General features: G+C 45.8%; 1 protein-coding gene across 2 annotated transcripts; it reads left to right on the top strand.

Moving 5' to 3' along the window:
- Nucleotides 1–14,027: 14,027 nt before the first annotated feature.
- On the top strand, nt 14,028–18,981 carry PIM3 (Pim-3 proto-oncogene, serine/threonine kinase). 2 transcript variants are annotated; one of them, XM_082253213.1, is made up of 6 exons: nt 14,028–14,224; nt 14,306–14,415; nt 15,397–15,447; nt 15,712–16,075; nt 17,130–17,306; nt 17,418–18,981. In XM_082253213.1, the coding sequence occupies exons 1-6, from the start codon at nt 14,140–14,142 to the stop codon at nt 17,600–17,602; spliced, it is 972 nt and encodes a 323-aa protein (XP_082109339.1). In that variant the 5' UTR covers nt 14,028–14,139; the 3' UTR covers nt 17,603–18,981. The 2 variants fall into 2 exon arrangements, with proteins under 2 accessions (XP_082109339.1, XP_082109338.1); XM_082253212.1 differs by having other exon boundaries at nt 14,028–14,415.
- Nucleotides 18,982–20,485: the final 1,504 nt, after the last annotated feature.

The following is a 20,485-nucleotide window of genomic DNA, read 5'->3' as shown; positions in this document are numbered from 1 at the left end:
CAGTGACACCACTGACATGTTTTTCTTTTACTTAGACCACCGAGGCAGGGATATTTTTCCCTTTCAGTGTTACCACGGATGCGGGGTGTTTTTTCTTTCCAGTGACACCACTGACATGTTTTTCTTTTACTTAGACCACAGAGGCAGGGACATTTTTGCCTTTCAGTGATACCACGGATGCGGGGTGTTTTTTCTTTCCAGTGACACCACTGACATGTTTTCTTTTCACTTAGACCACTGAAGCGGGGACATTTTTCCCTTTCAGTGACATCTTTGATGCAAGGGAATTTGTTTTTTCCAGTGATGCTGCCAACGCTGGGGCTTTTTTTCCTTCCAGTAACATCACCAATTTGGGGGAATTTCTTCCTTCCAGTGACACTACCAATGCAGGGGCATTTTGTCCTACCAGTGACACGACTGACACAAGGGCAAATTTTCATTTCACACTGAAACCAACACGGGCCATTTGGTCTAACACTAAGGCTAGCTTCACACTGTAGCTGCTCTGAGAATGCATATAAATCTCATTCAATCCTTGAACCACAGGTAAAACACAAAAAAATCTGCTCTTTAGCAGATGCGCAGGGGTGCCATTAGTTCCTAATTGCATGCCCATTTTCATTTCCAAAGCTTAGCTTAACAAGACAAAGATAGAAGCTGATTGGTTGCCATGCATAGCTGCTCCAGATTCTGTAAGATCCAGTTATTTTTGTAAATGCCCCCACTTTTTTGACTTTTTAGTAGTAAATCCTGGCAGATTATACCTTATGGGTCTCGTTAACGTTTACAACTTGATTATACTAATTGAACATTTAATGAAATGAGCCTGCACATAGAAAAGGGGGAGGGGGCCCTACTAACGATTTTGCACACAGGCCCACTGCATTCAGAAACAAAAACATCAGGTTTGGGCTTCATGTACACTAGCAGCTCCTAAACTTGAATTCAGGAGCTTTTTTCATGCCAAAGCTGCAAAACGCAACTCCATAAAAGCATATGTGTCAATATACATAGCCTTTTAGCAGAGTTTAGGAGCTGCTGAGGTTAGGTGAGGTTCAACCCCCCTCTCCTGAACGCAGAAGAATCGTGTTTAAGATAAAAACATTTTGCCCTTTTTGACCTACAGGGTGTACATGAAGCCTTAAGCTGGCCATAGATGAGTCACTTCTTTCTTTCAACCTGCTGTCAGTATACACTGCTATAGCCTGCAGCACTGATTAAGTGACTAAAGGCCCGTACACACGTACCGATCGTCGTCATACAAACGTCGGCGGACGAAAGATCTGCCGATTGTACGCTTGTTAGTATGGTGCCTCCGACAAGCTGTCTGCGCACATTCTGCGGACAAGAGTCTTTCTTGCAAACATAAAAATTTTTGTATGCCGACACCAGAACGGACGATTGTTCGCCAGTCAGTACAGAAATCAGCCGACAGACCGCAGATTTGCAAGACTGGGCATGCTCAGAAAAGAAAAAACACAGGGAAAGTTAACCATTACATGACATCACTTCTGCAGTCAGCTGAAGTCGGTGGACAAAATTCTTGTGCTGTCGTTGCACTTTTCAACAGACATCGACATCCCGGGGAGAAAAGTCGAACGTTTGTATGACGACGATCGGTACGTGTGTACGGGGCTTAAAATTGGAAACGGTGGTTGCACAGAAGTCGATTGGTAGATCCATTTCTGTTCAGCCACAGTGGCCATATATGTATGGAAGCCAGCTTTAGGTGGATTAAACCATTAACATTATATAGCGTTTCCATCACTAATACATGCTTGAAAATTTTGGGATTTTTTGAGCATCCTTTAAAATGACAAATTTGTAGCGGAAACTTACATGTATTTAGAGCATATGTTAAGCAATAAAAGCACAATTACCAAGGCATTTGAAGGTGTTCTCTACCATCAACTAATTGTGTGAACCTTCTGTGCCTTCTCTGGAGCCTTTATATTGCTAAAAGGCATTGAATAATCAATTAAGGCAACAATAGAAGCTTGTGCTACCAAAATCTATTGTATATATTAATCATGCTGACAATAGTGGGTGTAAGTGCTCCAGCACATAATTAAAACAAAAATGGCACAGTAACTCTGAAATTTTCTTGATGCCTCCAAATCACAGTGATTACAATTTAGTTCATTTAATAGACTGACCAGGTTTGAAGAGGCAGTCATGAATGGGTTTTTGCAAGATATAAAATATACAGGATCAAATTATTATATATGTGCAGGCTTACCTATGAAATATTTATACAGTATCTGTCCCTTAATTAGCTGAACAAACTCAGAATGACACTAGGCCCTTGGAGTTAGAGGTGAGAGGTAACAGGATGCGGATGCCTGACAGTTGGTGCTGCACCAAATGGCTGACTTATTGCTGACACCACAACCCAAGCATGGATAGGAGCATGACATACAGGGACCCTTACTTTTAGAGGAATGTGTTTAATACTGCTATTGTTTCAAAAGAGCTATGTCATTAGCATGAATCAATTGACTGGGCAGAAACGGTCAGACCTCATGGGTCCTCTGACTCTCCAAGAGCCATTCTGAGTGAAACCTAGAAGGGGGTAAATATACATTTTTCACAGGTAAGCCTTCAGATTTATAAGACTGAGTCTTTAGACACTTCCATAAGTCCAGCTATGACAAGTTGTCTTTAGCATATATGCAACATAACTGATAATTGGATCAGTGCAAATAATAAAAAGAAAAGAGTTTTGTGAACGTCTCATCATACGAGCAAACGTAGCAACTGATATCCAAAATATATATGTAGCATTACCCCCGAAGCCACTGTAGATTTTTTTTTTTGAAATTCCAATTTTTTTATTATTTTTCCACAAAAATACAAGATATAAACATACAATACAATCCAAAAACAAATTGACAATACTTATTACCTACAGATCCATTTAACATAAAGATTCCCTACCGGAGATTCACCCAGGTATCCACAAATCCCCCCCAAAAAAAAAATATAAAAAAAATAAAACGGGGGCCATACCTCTTGCCCCTGGTGCTTCTATTCCACCTCTATATAGATTATTTCCAAGATACTACTTCATAGTGTTATCCGTGTACTAAAAATAGCGCCTTGCGCCTCAACACAAAAAAAAGCCACTGTAGATTTAACTGGTTCTGCCCCACAACAGTGCAGAGGCAGCCAGGCACACAGCAACAGTTTATTCACTCCGGCTCAGTGATCAGTCTAGGGCAGGGGTTGCCAACCAGTGGTCCGTGGACCACTATTGGTCAATGAGAAAATGTTGTTGGTCCCCAGGAAGGGTTCTGCCACAAATCAACATTGTAGAGCAGTGGTCCTCAACCCTAGCCTACAGGGCCCACTAACAGGCCAGGTTTGCAAGATAACTGAAATACATCCCAGGTGATATCATTTGCTGCTCAATGATTGCAGTACTCTAGTCTGCATCTCCCCAAGGTAATACTTAAAATCTGGCCTGTTAGTGGGCCCTGAGGACCGAAGTTGAGGAACACTGTTGTAGAGGATGTATACCAGCCAATGTTGTTTCCAGTGTTGTTCTCTGACTGTCAACACTGTCAGCGCGCATTGCTACCTGATGCCTCCTCTGTAGTTCAGACTCCTGTGAACTCAGAGGGAGGCGCCGCAAGTAGTGTAGAGAGCAGGAGGTGAAGAAGGAGGGGACTTCCACGGGCAGCGCTGATCACAGACTGTGGAAGGAAGCACAGAGCTCGAGCATATGGCTGGATAAGGAGGTGAGATCCAATGATGAGTCAGCGTGATGCACAGTGGGGGGGGTGGCATGGGGGCAGAGAGTATGTAAAAGGCAGCAGTGTGATCCAGGGGGAGGTGACAGGGAGCAAGAGCATTGTGTGTTTAAGGCATGTAAAATTCATGTTAATGGTCCGCAGAATTCAAAATTGTGATCCAATAGTGCTCCATGAGGTCCAAAAGGTTGGCGACCACTGGTCTAGGGCAGTCTTTCTCAACCTTTTCAAAACAGTAGAACCCTTGAAATAACTTTGTAGTCTCAGGGAACCCCTGATAAAAATGACTATACCTACAATTCATGATACATTAGCGTAATGGTCAAAGGGAAGACTGTTCCTTACATTGGTGGTCATTGGGAAGTATTACCCTCCTTACAGATAGCTAAAACGTTTAATGGTGTCAGTGGGAACTTATCTGAGAGGTAGGAATTGACCATTTCTCAAGGAGCCCCTAGCAATCTCTGGAGTAACTCTATGGTTTCGTGGAACCCTGGTCTAGGGGTTTGTCTTTCTATATTTTATTACTTGCAGAAACTTGGAAGGGGATTTAGGGGTGGTGTGGAATACTCGGAAATGCTTGAGCACAATTCTGCAGAGGACACTTCGCTCTCTCTCTCAAACAGCAGCAACACAGTTTTTCACTCACAGCTGAGCACCATGAGTTTGCAGAGCAAGTGTAGCTAGACTGAAACACTCTAAAGGTTCATGTCTGGAGATCATGAAGTAACTTTACCACAGGTACATCTATTCAGGTTCACAGCTGAGGGCCATGAAATAGCTTTAAGTTGCAAAACATACAGTAGGCTCTACTCACATCTTGGAATAAGATCAGTTCATAGAAACCCAGCATCCAGTCCAAAAGGTGCCACATGTCAGCCTAGTGGTACATTCCCCCAGGAGGGAAAAAGGCAATCTCCTCAGGGCTCAAGACTAATTAGCAACATCCCAGCCACCAACTGGACACATCCTTCTCAGGGATTGCACTGTTTAATATTCAGGCTGGTCATTTGAATTCTCCCTCTAACAACTTCCTCTAGAGGCTGGGGGGAACAATCAAACTCCCGGTCTGTGAGGTCCTGAATAGACCAAACCAAACAATTACTGCTCCTCTGGTTATAACAGGAGCCAAAAACTAGATTTGCCTTGCAGCCTAACTAGGAAGGTGCTACACCTGTGTAATAGTTTCTTGTTCAAAAGTTTTATTAAAGATAACACATCAGTGTACAGGTGTAAATGAAAACATGCACATAATTATATTACAATATACTCAGTTGCCATAAGAAGACAAATTTTACAAGTTGTATTATATAAACAACCATTGATGGAACAAAACAAGATAAATGCTTGGAGCTCATTATATAACCAAGATGACATATGCAATATCCCCGACATACGGGGGGAGTAATATGCCTAAAAGCTCCAAAACTGTCCGCTCAGAGTGATTAGTAGCAAACATTTAGTAGGAGTTAAAACATAAGGAGAGAAGTCAGTGTGAAAAAGCAAAGAGGGAGAAAAGAAAGCCAAAGGAGGGAATGAGAAGGGAGGAGGAGTGTTGGAATGGAGTCTCTCATTGGGCAGGCAAATAATACTATCCCATCGGCCAAGGGTGAACCTAACAGTGCCACAGAAAGCAACTAGGGTTCCAATAAAGAATGCTCAAAATTGGGTGGTAAATTATGGTCAACCCAAGGTTGCCAGGTTTTAAGGTGCTTTGGTACACAGTCAAACAAGGTAGCTTCAATTTTGATGTGTGTAATGTCATGGATAATTCAATGTTTAGTTTCAAGGGTGCATAAAGTGGGCTTTTTCCAAGCTTTAGCAATGGTCTGTTTGGAGGCTGTAGTCACATACAAAAACAATTTAAATTGTGAGGACGTCAGGTCTTGGGGGTGTTTATTCAGTAACGCTGTGGCGAGATCAGGTGAGAGGGGGACACCCAATAAAACAGAGAGCATGCCAAATACTTCAGTCCAGTAGGAAGAAGCTATAGAGCAGGTCCATCATATATGCATATGAGTGCCCGAATCTGTACAGCCTCTGAAACAATTTGAGGGGTAGGAGGGTAGTATTTTGGCCTTTGACCTTGTAATTGTTTTTTAACGCTAATATGTTAACAGCGGATGATTTAGTGGATTGACAAATATCCATCCAATCCTCAGGTTCCAGTAGGACATCAAGGTCAGTGGCCGAGCGGGAAGTGCAAGCTGGGAGTGGAGAACTTGGAGCAGAGGTCAAATGGGCATACATTTTAGAGATCAGGCCAGGAGCCTGAGGATCTGAAGAACATATATGTTCAAAAAATGTTTACGTTTGTAAGTCCGTATGACCTCTAGTATAGTTTGAGAAGAAATGCGTTATTTGTATATATCTAAATATTTCTGAATTTGGAATCTGATACTGTTCTTGTAAAGATACAAATGTGTATAAAGAGGAGTTTGTAACCAATCGACCCAGGCGATGGAGTCCAAGTGACTTCCAAATGTGAAAGGAGGTTGGAGCTACACATCCAGGATAAAAGGAAGGATTGTTTAAGAAGGATAGTAAGGGAACATGTGGGGACTATAAACGACCGGTAGTTTTCAATTGATTCCATATGGTCAAATAGTGGTGTGCAATAGGGTTAGCAATTGTCTTTCGCTCCTTACGGTGGAGCCAGAAGAGACTGTCAATGACCAAAGGGTTGCAGTCCACTGGTTCCAGGCCAAGCCACAATGGGGACTCCTTAAACACTTCCATACCAGGCCATTTCTGGCACTCCGCTCCTACATTTAAAAATCATATTTTTTTTGCTAGAAAATTACTCAGAACCCCCCAAACATTATATATTTTTTTTAGCAGAGACCCTAGGGAATAAAATGGCGGTCATTGCAACTTTTTATGTCACACAGGATTTGTGCAGAAACTTTTCAAACGTGTTTTTTTTTGGAAAAAGAAAAAACTGTTTTATGAATTTTATAAAAACGAAATATTAAAGTTAGCACAATTTTTTTGTATAATGTAAAAGATGATGTTACGCTGAGTAAAATAGATACCCAACATGTCACACTTTAAAATTGTGCACACTCGTAGAATGACGCCAAACTTCAGTACTCCATAGGCAACATTTACATTTTTTTACAGGTTACTAGTTTAGAGCTACAGAGGGGGTCTTTGGCTAGAATTGTTGCTCTCGCTCTAACGTTTACGGCGATACTTCACATATATGGATTGAACGCCGTTTACATATGTGGCCGTGACTTACGCATGCGTTTGCTTCTAAATGCAAGCAAGCAGGGGCTGGGGCACTTTAATTTTTTTTTTGTTTATTTTATTTGTAAACATCACTTGCAATAGGAATAGTGAATGACAGGTCCTCTTTATGGAGAGATCTCTCCTACAGGCTGAAAAAAATTAAATAAAAAAAAAAAATGATCTGGGCTATCCAGCCGAGATCACGGCAGTATTTAAAACTGCCAGACCGAGCATGAGGTCATAACTTCGCGCTCGGGCCCCTGAGAGTCATAGAGAGTGCCAGGGACCATCTGGTCCCCGGCAGTCTCTATGGTGCATTTAAGCCACTGGCAGATTCCTTCTCTGGCTCGCTGATCACATGGGCGAGCTGGTAGAAGCACTGGAGGGCGGCGGGAGGGGGGTGTCCCCTCCTACTGCCTGTAAGAATGATCAAGCGGCTGAACAGCCGCTATGATTGTTCTTATGGTGCAGGGAATCGCCAGCTGCAGGCATCATTCAGATATCCCCACTTAAAGCCCAGGACGTAATATGTAAGGAAGTGATTAAAGATGAGTTCTACCCCCCCCCCCCTTCCCCAGCAAAAAAATAAAAGTCAGCGGCTACAAATACTATAGCTGCTGACTTTTAATATTAGGACACTTACCTATCCAGGGATCCCACGATGTCGGCACCCCAGACGATTTTCCAATCCGCTCTCGGGTGCTGCCGCTGCCATTTGTTGTAAGAGAAACTGGCAGTGAAGCCTTTCACAGCCGGTTCCCTACTGCACATGCGCGAGGTGCGCTGTGCTCTGTGAATGGCCCGGCGGCGGGGAAAAGAGGAGGGGGCTGAACTTCTGGGGGACCTCACTCTGGCAAGGTCTCTCAGAAGTGGGAACGAGTACCTGTTAAAAATAGGTACCCATTCCCCCTAAAAGGTGCCAAATGTGGCAGCGGAGGGGGAGAGGAAGCAAACAAGCAGGGCTTCCCCTTTTGGGTGGAGCTCTGCTTTAATTGTATGATATTGAACCAGGTTAGCCAACTAAGCTGACTGATAATAGTTAAAATTAGGAAGGCCAAGGCCACCATTCAATTTAGAGCGCATGAGAATCGCCTGAGGCAACCGAGGTCTAACTTGACCCCAAATGTTAGTATTGACTTGACGTTGAGAAATATGTAAATAATATGGTGGGACCATAACTGGTAAGACTCTAAAAAGATTAAATATCTTAGGAAGCAATGTCATTTTGCAGTAATCTGTCATATATTTTGAGTGATTTCTATGTAAACTGATTATTCCATTTAATGCAAACTGCAGCAGGCCCAATTTATGAATGAACTTTGTGTCTGTGTATTTGATGTCATGGACATCTACATGCCAGGATCTTCTCATCTGCCTTCATTAGGAGGCTGGCGGTCACTTCCAGGTTCTTTGAGTCGGTCTCCTGATAATGCCCTGCAGTTCATGCGCAGCTTGGCGGGGAGTTCCTGGGCATGTGCAGTGTGGCATAGATTGCCCTGAAATCTCCATGGGTGTGTGATCCCAGTATCCTGGAGGAGGATAATCTTCTTACCTAGGTGAGAAAATAGGAAATGAGAGAATGAGTCCCTCAGAAAAGCCACCTAAACCCACTAAATCCATGGTGGCATACTAACAGACAAACCACCACATGAATGCTGCTATGTTTGCACCAGGAAAACTTGCCAAGGGCAACTGATCTGGAAATTTCTAAGTAGCACAAGACAATACGCAGTCAGATGTTGATAGACATTTCAGATGAAAGAAATGTCAATTGATTAAGGTGATATTAAAGGCTTTCAAAAAACATGTCATACTTACCTGCTCTGTGCAGTAGCTTTGCACAGAGCAGCCCCAATCCTCCTCTTCTCGAGTCCCTCGTCTATGCTCTTGGCCTGTAACCTCCCCCCGCTGAGTGACCCCAGAACAAGCAGTTTGCAATGGGGACACCCAAGCAGGATTGTTCCCTAGCCGCGGCTCTGCATGTCTATTCACAGAGCCGTGACTCTGCCCCACCCCCTCTCTTTACTCATTGGCTCAATGGCTGTGATGGACAATAGTGGGAGCCAATGGCTTTCACTGCTCTCTTAGCCAATGAGGAGAGAGAGTCCCTGGATTTACCTGCGTGCATTAAAAAAAAACTTAAGTCTTTAGAACCACTTTAAAAAAGGAAAACACTTCTCCAGAAGAGAACAGGTCCATCACCTGCGGCACTGCCCGAAAACTTGAGCCTCACAGAATGTGCTGGGGTATATGGTACAAGTTTAGGGGCAGCCCTAGCAAAATCACCTGAAGGTAGTGGCATACAACCCATGGTCTATAGATACCATTTCTGTGTCCTGAACTGTAGGATTAAGATACATTTTTACTATCCAGATATGTAAACAGGGAAAATAATGGCAGGTGAAAGGAGAGGGCAAAGGTCCGCTTTCACTAAAAACACTATAATGACCTCCTCTCTAACGTTCAAAGTCCACAAGGTGTTCCTCGCCAGCACCGGCATCTTCTCTGAGTGCTGGTCTTTTGGTGTCTCCACTGCCCACAGCGAGATGACGTAATTCCTGTGCATGCGCAGGAGTCAGTCACCCTGGCATATAGGGGCCGTGCCGGCGATGTAAGCCGAACAGTCCATGCACAGCTCAGTTTACATTCCGTAGAATGCTGTGAGCAGGTAGAAAGGTGGATTTTATTGCAGAAGAGATATAAATAGCTTGCCTGCTTACAGGTTTTAGGAAAATGCCTTTAGTTTGGCTTTAGTTCACATTTACTAAAAACATACCTATGCAGATAAGGGGCATCTGTAGATAAAATAAAAACTGTACAGCCTTGACTTAAGTTGATCAATGCCCTTGCTGTAGGCCAATTACGTACCTCAGGAATCCTGACCTGAAAACTCCCATGACATTGCTAGGATGTTGCTTAGTGAGTCCTAGCTATTACTGCTCAAGTCCACCATCACAGGAGCAAGCTCTTTCTGATTCAAGCCTCCTCACATGCACTTTCCCTCCCCTGATGCAGTAGCTCTGAGCTCAGAGGTTGAGAGCTCACTCCTGTGATGGTGAACAGTAAGTCCTCTTTCACACAGGGCCTACTCTTTCCCAATCAGCAGGCGATGCTTTCACCAATCCCCTTCTAATCAGAGCAGAGCAGGCAGTTGGCAGGTCCATGTCCACTCAGTTTATGTACGGCGGACACGGACAGAGCCTGCTCTGCTCTTTGGGCGGCTGGGCTTAACCCCTTCACACCGCCGCCTTCTCTTGGGTGCACGGAGGAGGCATTCAGAGGGTGGTCGTCCTAAGCGCATTTTTTTTTTCAGGTCAGTGGTGCGGCGGGCCGTGTGGGTGACAATGAATTTGCATTGAGGGACACTGTTTTTTTAATAAAGGATTTGTCAAAAACTGTATTTTTTTTTGTACACTTTTTTGGTGAATTAGTATGGGTAATATATACCCCATACCCATTCACATAGGGGAGCCAAGATCTGGGGGCTCCCTTTTTAAAGGGGGCTTCCAGATTCCGATAAGCACCCTGCCCAAAGACTCCGACAACCACAGCCCAGGGTTGTCTGGAAGAGACCCATGCCCCATCAACATTGGGACAAAGTACTTTGGGGTGGGGGGGCAGAGCCCCCCCCTACCCCTAAGCACCCCACCATGTCAAGGTCATGTAGCCTGGTATGGTTCGGGGGCTGGGGCCTCATTCATCCCCCCCTTTCCTGGCCTGCATGCTTGGATGAGGGTCCGGTATGGATATTAGGGGGACTCCCCGCTGTTTTTTTTTTTTTTGGTACTTTTTTTTATTAATACAGCTGTCAGCAAGGAAGCCTATTGACAGCTGATGACTCATCGATTGACTCAGCTTCCTGGCCCCGCTCCTTAACAACCAGCTTACACTGCGCCCTGATCGGGCAAAGTTTTGCCCGACCAGGGCACAGAATGCACTGTGCAGCGTGCAGTGCAGGGTGTATGGTGGGGAGAACAACCTGCAAATTTGGTTGCTCTTCGAAAAGCCAAACAAGCAAATGTTCGGCCTGAACTCATGCTCGGGCCAAACCGTTCACCCAACACTAGTAAGGAGTAGAGCTTGTAAATGGCCTACACCTACAGCAGGGGTGGAGAACCTGTGGCCCGTGGGCCGCATGCGGCCCGCACGATCGTGACGTCCGGCCCGCACGATCGTTATGTCCGCCCCCCCCCTCCCCGTGCCGCTGTGTCAGAAGGAGCCGATGGCTCCGTCCTCACACTGAGTCTCCGAAAAGGGTGGACCCGAGGCGCAGAGCAGTGCGCCTCGAGCCCGCCCATTTGTGTGACAATAGCGAATAAAAATTCGCTATTGTCTCACGGATCCTCCTCCTCCTTGGCCAATGCCATTGGCCGAGGAGGAGGCGGGACGCGGGAGGACTCGAAGAGACGCGGGGACTGAAGAGAGGAAGCCGCCGCTACAACAGGTAAGTCAAGTGCACTGGTCTGGGGGGCTTGGCACGCTGTTCACTCTGCATTGTAAGGGGGCACGCTGTTCACTCTGCATTGTGGTCAGTCTGCGTTGTAAGGGGGCGCGCTGTGGTCAGTCTGCATTGTAAGGGGGCACGCTGTGGTCAGTCTGCATTGTAAGGGGGCATGCTTTGGTTAGTCTGCGTTGTAAGGGGGCACGCTTTGGTCTCTCTGCATTGTAAGGGGGCACGCTGTGGTCAGTCTGCATTGAAAGGGGGCACGCTGTGGTCTCTCTGCATTGAAAGGGGGCACGCTGTGGTCTCTCTGCATTGAAAGGGGCACGCTGTGGTCTCTCTGCATTGAAAGGGGGCATGCAGTGGTCTCTCTGCATTGAAAGGGGGCACGCTGTGGTCTCTCTGCATTGAAAGGGGGCACGCTGTGGTCTCTCTGCATTGAAAGGGGGCACGCTGTGGTCTCTCTGCATTGAAAGGGGGGCACGCTGTGGTCTCTCTGTATTGAAAGGGGGCGCGCTGCGGTCACTCTGCATTGAAAGGGGGCACGCTGCGGTCACTCTGCATTGAAAAGGGGCACGCTGCGGTCTCTCTGCATTGAAAGGGGGCACGCTGTGGTCTCTCTGCATTGAAAGGGGGCACGCTGTGGTCACTCTGCATTGAAAGGGGGCACGCTGTGGTCTCTCTGCATTGAAAGGGGGCACGCTGTGGTCTCTCTGCATTAAAAGGGGGCACGCTGTGGTCACTCTGCATTGAAAGGGGGCACGCTGTGGTCTCTCTGTATTGAAAGGGGGCACGCTGTGGTCTCTCTGTATTGAAAGGGGGCACGCTGTGGTCACTCTGCATTGAAAGGGGGCACGCTGTGGTCTCTCTGCATTGAAAGGGGGCACGCTGTGGTCTCTCTGCATTGAAAGGGGGCACGCTGTGGTCAAATATAACAGGCTAATTTTTAAGTTGATTATTTTGTACGGCCCCCGAATGATGTTACAAAAATCCAAATGGCCCTTGGCAGAAAAAAGGTTCCCCACCTCTGACGTACAGGAAGGGCATTATTCAAGTTTAGTCTAAGCGGTAGTTTGTTTATCTCTACAGACGCCCCTTATCTGTGCAGGTAGCTTTTTTTTTTTAGTAAATGTGAAATAGTAAATGTGAATGAGCCCTTTAAGCTTCAACTACACAGCACTGGGTTTCCCATGTTGGCCTTTCAGTTGCTAATCCTTGAACCCAGCTCCTGTTCAGACACATTACAAACTATGATGCGATGCCAGCGGTCTTGCACATCGTATTCAGTGACTGGCCAATGTGAAACGTGTGGTAAACTCTGCAGAAAGGTGCCTGAGGAGCTTTTAAGCCCATGTTTTTAATTAGTCCCCAAAAAAAAGCATGTGTTCTGCACATGAGCCGCCTCTTTGTTCACTTCACACAAGTACATAAAATGTAGACATTGAGGCGATAGGTTATAAAACACATTCCTTCTCCTTAATAAGAATGGTCTCCAGTCTTGTGTCCTCATGTGACCTGCCCAGCATCCCCCACCCTCTTATAGTAGCAATGTGTGCAGTATAAGAGCCCTCAGCAAGTCTATATAATACTATGCTTTATAGTAGCTCTCATCTGCTGGGTGGTGAGCGCCCCTAGCGGCAGACCTGGGGAATGACACGTCAGGCTGTGCCAAGCCCAGAGGGGAGGGTCCGGCTCCATAGCAGCGCGATTATAAAACTATTCCCCGCTGAATGAAAGAAAATATAAACGCTCGGTGCCGTTCACCGGCTTATAAATGCCGGTCATTTCTTTATAACGTGTCACCATGCTCGGTTTCCCCACTGCTATACACAGCCGCATTATGGCTGCAGCAGTTATCTCCATTGTGAATCCGTCGTGTCAGGCGGCTACCGTTCTGGCTATGAAGCTAATTACAATGATTAAAAATGGCTGCTGCTGCTGTTACTGCAGTTCATATTCCTGTCAGCGCTGGAACAGCATGTCGATTTTGGTGCAACTGGCAGAGCACACCCCTCCCCCTCCCTCCTCAGACGCAGTACTGTCTCCGCTTCTCCTGACCTTTCCCAGCGCTGCCTAGAACACGGGAGAGAGGGAGGGAGGAGAGAAAAGCGCGCCCAGCGAAGCCCCGCCCCGCCTCATACATATGCAAACACACCCAGTGCCAATTGGCGGGGCTTGACAGTGAAATCTAAACGGAGAACGCCATTGGTCAGAGCGCCGCAACATAAAATATGTAAATAAACCGAATGCTAGTTTGAGCGTGGCTACATTTTCAGACATGTAACCCGCCGCGTTGTCTAGCTACTACTAGTAAAAGAGTGCGCAGTGGAAACAAAGCGTGTCACCGCCGGAGGAACGGATTTTGACGGGGTTTTCGGCCGGTGGAGAAGTGAGCGCTACGTGGCCGTTATTTTTGGTTTATTATATTTGTGAAAGGAGAAGGAGAGTTTGCGGCAAAGGTGTTACCCAGCCCGGCGGCGGAGGGATCTGACCGGGCGCTGTACACCGGTACCAAAATACTAGAGGCAGCTGTGTCAGTAATTGAGCTCAGAGCTGGGGAGGGCGGCGGCGGTGTGAGGTGGAATTATCTCAGTCCTCCTCCTGTTATGGACGTGTGACCATAGACGGATTGCTACCATTGGGGGACATTAGCGGGCACCGGCCGGCACATTGCTCCTTCTCTCTCTCTCTCCCCAGGATTCCCATACAAACATGCTGCTCTCCAAATTCGGCTCCCTGGCACACATGTGTAGTCCGACCAGCATGGACCACTTACCGGTGAAGATCCTACAGACAGGTACGGCACGGGGCGGCAACTTACCGGCCTCTCACACCGGAGCCCCGGCACCGTCACTCATCATTTCTCCTCTCATTACAGTCAAGCCGGACAAGGAGCCCTTCGATAAAGTCTACCAGGTGGGGGCCGTGCTGGGCAGTGGGGGTTTCGGTACCGTCTACTCCGGGAGCAGGATCGCTGATGGACTGCCGGTGAGAAGGGGGGGGGGGTTTGTTTATAACATGGAAAACGTGATGGGGGTGCAATCTATCCTGGGGGGGGGGTGTTTGTTTATAACATGGAAAACGTGATGGGGGTGCAATCTATCCTGGGGGGGGGGGTTTGTTTATAACATGGAAAACGTGATTGGGGTGCAATCTATCCTGAGATGGGGGGGGGTGGACTTTGCCTAGGATGGGTGACATTAAGGGATGGGGGGGGGGCTCTAGCCTGGGATGGTTGACATGGGCGGGGGTGTCTAGTTCTGCAATGGGTGACAAGGGGAATCTATAGCCTGGCATGGGTTACATTGGGGGTGACAAGGGTTGAGGGGGGGGGGTTAAGCCTAGGGTGGGTGATGGCGGGGGTTCTATGGCCTAGGATGGGTGACATGGAAGCATGGTGGGGTATCTAGCCTGGGATGGGTGGCAAGGAGGGATTGTTGTCTAGCCTTTGCATGGGCAACGGGGGGGGGGTATAGTCTTGTGATGGGGTGACCCATGAGGGGGTCTAGCCCTGTTTCTGTACAATTGGTTGAATTTCATCCTGTGTGTAATGATGGGGGACATGTCCTAGAAGGAAGGGTGACATGGAAAGCAAGGGCTTGTCCTCTGTATGAAATTATGGGGTCTACCTATGGAGGGAAGGGTGCAATGGTGTCCTGGAGGAAAGGATGACCTGGGCTTATCGTGTTTTCTGGGAGAGAAGGGTGACCTGAATGGTAAGGGCTTCTCCTCTCTGAAGTAATGGGGGGTCTAGCCATGAAGGGTGACATGAAAGGTAACGGCTTATCCTCTGTATGACATGTTTGGGTCTGGCTGTGACAGGAAGGATGATTTGGAAGGCTTGGTCTAGTCTTGTGTTGGAAAGGCTGATTAATCATGGCACATTGTATTCCCGGTGTTTTTGAGCACATGAATGTGTACGGCACCACCTGATGTAACATCACTGACAGCTCGCATTTTTTTTCCTAGGTCGCAGTGAAACATGTCTCCAAGGACAGGGTGACAGATTGGGGAACCTTGGTAAGTATAAATTGCGGTTTTCTTTGACTAGTGGAAGCAATGTACATTACCTTTTTGATCTAGTGTTTACTTTCATGTAAGTGGGTGGGAGGGAGTGTGATTTGGCGGGTTTTCCTCCCTCGGCAATTGCAGATTAGCTGGGAATCACCTTTAGTCTCCCTGAATGTCCTTTCCAACCTGAGATGGCAGTATACGATGTATTAGATGGGGTGGGGGTTGGGTATCCTGAGCAGAGGCTAAATTATGCTGTATGTTTCTCCCCAGAATGGAGTCATGGTGCCCTTGGAGATTGTTCTGCTGAAAAAAGTCGGCTCCGGCTTCCGAGGCGTCATTAAGCTGCTAGATTGGTATGAGAGAGCGGATGGATTCCTCATCGTCATGGAGAGGCCAGAGCCGGTTAAGGACTTGTTTGATTTCATTACGGAGAAGGGGGCTTTGGATGAGGACACAGCCCGGGGGTTCTTCCGCCAGGTTCTGGAGGCTGTACGACACTGCTATAGTTGTGGGGTGGTTCACCGAGACCTCAAAGATGAGAACCTGCTTGTGGATCTGAGGACTGGCGAGCTCAAACTCATAGACTTTGGCTCTGGTGCGCTGCTGAAGGACACAGTCTACACTGATTTTGACGGTATGTTTTACGAAGTCCTTGTGAAAAATTGGATTATTTTTCCTCTGCCGGCATAGTGTGCACCTGGCCTGCTAGGATGTGGATGGTTGCTGTATCTGCAGCATTGAATTCCCTCTGTTTTCCCTGCAGCCCCTCCCCTGTCTGATCCACACACAGTGCGGGCGATTCCTGTGCGTGACGCACCATACTTTCCATGCTGATGTGTGGGTGGCTGGGGGGACTGCGTTTTATCCTTATGCTTGCTGTATATTCCATGCCTTTTTTAGACTTTAGTGTCATCTATTTAATATGGATGTGGAGGTGATTGTTTTCACACTTAGTCAGATGTGTTCTCTTTGTGCCCCCCCCCCCCCAAAAAACTGAATTGGTCTTATGCCCCCACCTCTGCCATTTATTGTAGATTTTAATTGTCAGTTTGGCCTCTTGGATTTTGCTTTCTATCCTTTCAATGAGCTGATGTGCAACCCTTGGCACAAAACGAGCGCTGGCTCTTAATGTGTGGGTTTATTTCCATCCCCCTTGCCTTTCTTGCTGTGGGCGTACATCTCCATGACTGTAGCGGTCTCCTCATTTCACATCTGTTTGTTGTGAAACCTAAAGCTTCAGCTCACGTGACCGAGTGCTTTGCAGATTCCAGGTTTTGTTTGGTATCCAAGGAACAGTAGAGAACCAAGGGAGATGTGATGTGCCTGAGCCTTTGCACACAAGATTGGGGTGGGGGGAGGGGCAGAAAGAACAATACTGTTGCCTTTACTGTCTTGCAGCTATGGGTTTTTCTTTTTCCTAAGCGGAGCGATAGGATTGCTCCCCCCCATGCACACCCTCCTCCTTTTGTGTCTATTTTTGGAGTGCTACAGATGCCACGTGGTCCTTGAAAGGGAGCCTAGTAAACAGCTGATGCATACAGTGCTGTTCATTGCAATAGAATGGGGGAGGGTCAGTTAATTGTGGTGGGTTTTTTTTTTTTTTTTTTTTTTCTGTCCTTTTTCCAGCATGTATTTGCTTACCTTGTGTGACCTTTTTTTCTAAACCAAAGCCTGTTTTTCATTTCCAGGGACAAGAGTATACAGTCCTCCAGAATGGGTCAAATACCACAGATATCATGGAAGATCAGCAACTGTGTGGTCGTTGGGTGTTCTTCTTTATGACATGGTATGTGGGGATATTCCTTTCGAGCAAGATGAGGAAATTTTACGAGTCCGCTTATACTTCAGGAGAAGAATTTCCCCAGGTGTGTAGAAAATGTATTTCTTATAAATTTCAATATATTATATTGCATCTTGAGATGTTAAGCTGTGCTTTATTTTTTTTTAATGTGTTTATTTTGTTTTTCCCTCCCCAGAGTGCCAACAACTTATCAAATGGTGCCTTTCGCTGAGGCCTTCTGACCGACCAACACTTGAACAGATTTTTGATCATCCGTGGATGTGCAAGTGTGACATAGTGAAATCTGAGGACTGTGATTTAAGACTAAGGACAATTGACACAGATGCATCTAGCACAAGTTCAAGCAATGAGAGTCTGTGAAAAGAGGAGGGGAACGTGAAGCAGAAAGTTGTGCTGCTGCCAAGAACTACCGAGGAGGGGCATACATTCACTACTCTATAGTCAAATCTTTATACAGGAATTTTTATTTTCTGTCAGCATTTTTGCGGTTATCTCCCTGGATTGAGACTTTAATTTGGACAATATGATCTGAGAGTTGTAGGCCAATGCTTACACTAATGGACTGACCTTATTTACATAAGAAAAAGCCGTGACCTCTGAGTACATAGTATACTGTTTGCTCTCATAGAGCCTGGACTAGATTTTTATTTGCTTTTTGAGTGCCTTTTTTGAAAGCTGCTTAAGTGGGACTTTTCTGTTTTGCGTGCGTGGGTTTTTATTTTATATTTTGTTTTCTTCCATTTGGGGCTGTGTATGTCCAAAGAAAATCCACGACCATGGGCCTTGTCTGTCTTATTGGAACAGCTCTGCCTGTATCGGTTGCATTCAGCAGACTTGAGCAATCCATCCTTTTTTTGCGGTGATAAGGCATGATTGCTAGTTTTTATAAACCATTCCTTTTCACAAAGTACGTCTTGCAGCCTGTACTGTAATTTTTGAACAGGAATGCAGTGGTTTTATTTTCTAACATCTCCTATATAATTTATTCCACTTTCATCTCTACCACTGGGCAACACAGGACCATTCTCCAAAACAATGTCATCCAAGTCTTAAGTGTGTATGGGCATGTAAATGCACAATCAATGCAATATTAAGGACTTTTACTTTATTCCATATCTGTATTTAAACTTGTTTTCTCCTTGTAATATACAGTTATTTATTGCGATATTTAGACTATTTCTCACTATTTATTTTGGTTAATTTATTTGTCTAGATTTTATTCAACACTGTGCTTCACACTGTTCTGAAGGCCCCCCGATTACCTTTCCCAATGGAATCTCTACTCGAGGAAGCTAGCTCCTGCATTCCAGTCTTTTTTTTTTTTTCTTTCTCTCCCCTCCACTAATATCGCCTTCCTTTCCATGGCTCTAGCGAGTTTGTTTTTAGATGGGTAATTCTTGTAAAAAGTCTAATTTAAGAAACACACAATTGACTGACTTAAAAAGTTGGTTACTATGCCTTTTTATGTCTGGTTTGGTTTACCAGAAATGTAAAATGCTTTTTTTGACAACTTTTAAGTTATTGGCATTATACAGTCTCCATGCAGTGACTCTGGGAGGGCAAGTGGCAGAGTCATAACCTTAATTTATTAGCTGTGTTTATTTTATTTTTTTTGTGATCTGGCTGCATTTTATGCAGCTTGTTTTATTTTTATTGTATTTTTTTTTTCTTTAACAGTGTGAAATGTATGGAGATCATATTTTTTATACAAGTATTTCAATTAAACTTTTTGTATATAACTTGTGTCATTACTGGTCTAAAGTCTTATAGGCTGCTTGAATGTGTAGTCTAAAAGAGAGATGCATATACATTTTCACATTGGGTGGGACTCCTTCAACAGGACTGCATTTCAGTGCTTCAGGAGCTTCCTAGTGCTTACTGATGTCTGATGCACTAAAGTGTAAAATATTCTCTTCAAATGTCGTCATCTAGCTGCATCCACTTTAAATTTGATTAATAGTAACATGCATATGTGGGGCAAAACCTTCATGGCGCACGCCCCAGAGCACGAGCCAACATACAAGTACGTTGGTTCGTGCAGGGGGCCACCCTGCCACAGTGTATCTGCGTGGGGTGGTTAAAGTAGAATTTCAGCCAATTATCTCTTAGCCCCCGTTCACATAGGGGCGACGCTACCTCGGAGCGGCCGCCACGGACTTCATAACATTGAAGTCTATGGCGGTCGCCCCCAAAGAAGCTCCGGACCCTTTTTCTAAGTCGGAGCGATTTGTGTCGCTCCTATTAGAACGGGTCCGCAGCTTCCCTATGGGAGGCGGCCTGTGAGGCGACCAGGTCGCCTCACAGGTCGCCTTAGTGTGAACGGGGGCTTAATCTACTGGCAGCCTCAGTTTAAGACTAGTCTGTCTAGCCCTTACTATATACATTTTCTGCAGCCACTCAGGTCCCACACAGCTGACAAAGCACCATAGTAACTCTATGGGTGACGTCACTTCCCAGGTATTACCCAGCTGCTGTCGGTTCTCTCATACACAGCATCTGCTGCTGGAAACTGGATCCGCTTCAGAAAAGTTATGAATAGCGATATTTAGCCTTACAAGGTTAGGTTAGTCTTAGAATGTGGCTGCCAGTACATTTGGAGTTTGTTTTTTGGCTGAACTTCCACCTTAAGTGGAGTTCCACCCATTTTCGTAACTTTAGCTGTATGTAATCCCCTTTAAAACGACTTTTACCAATGGAAACTTTTTTTTTTTTTTTTTGGCTAGTAAGTACCTTATTTTCTGGTTTATTCCTCCTCTCCTCACTTCCGGGTCCGATCGGCGATGACGTCATTTGGCGATTCGCAGTGTGTTGATGTATTCCATGGCAGAAATCCTGCAGTATTATCCAGGATCTGAGCTGTACTGTGTGTATTCAGGCCGTGCTCTGCCCCGCCTCCACCCCACCTCCTCTCAGTGAGCTCAGTGAGGATATAATGCTTTCAGTCCTCGCTCACTGAGAGGAGGCGGGGCAGGTCACGGCCTGAATACACATTACAGCTCAGCTCCTGGGTAATACTGCGGGATTTTTGCCATGGAATACATCCCAGCAGACACTGCGAATTGCCGAATGACTTCATCGCCGATCAGACCCGGAAGTGAGGAGAGGAGGAATAAACCAGAAAATAAGGTATTTACTAGCAAAAAAAAAAAGTTTCCATTGGTAAAAGTTGTTTTAAAGGGATTACATACAGCTATGTAATGCAACATATTAAAAATGAGTGGAACTCCGCTTTTTAGTGTGTCT

The sequence above is a fragment of the Pelophylax lessonae genome, assembly GCF_965119305.1.
Source record: "Pelophylax lessonae genome assembly, chromosome: 4".
Lineage (NCBI taxonomy): Eukaryota > Metazoa > Chordata > Amphibia > Anura > Ranidae > Pelophylax > Pelophylax lessonae.
This window is presented reverse-complemented; position numbering and strand designations above follow the sequence as displayed.

Bases quoted from the DNA above. Each gene is read 5' to 3' on its own strand.
- PIM3 (XM_082253212.1), top strand. From the start codon at position 14,140: ATGCTGCTCTCCAAATTCGGCTCCCTGGCACACATGTGTAGTCCGACC. The intron at 15,448-15,711 runs GTAAGTATAAAT...GTTTCTCCCCAG, and splicing joins TGACAGATTGGGGAACCTTG to AATGGAGTCATGGTGCCCTT. The intron at 16,076-17,129 runs GTATGTTTTACG...TTTCATTTCCAG, and splicing joins AGTCTACACTGATTTTGACG to GGACAAGAGTATACAGTCCT.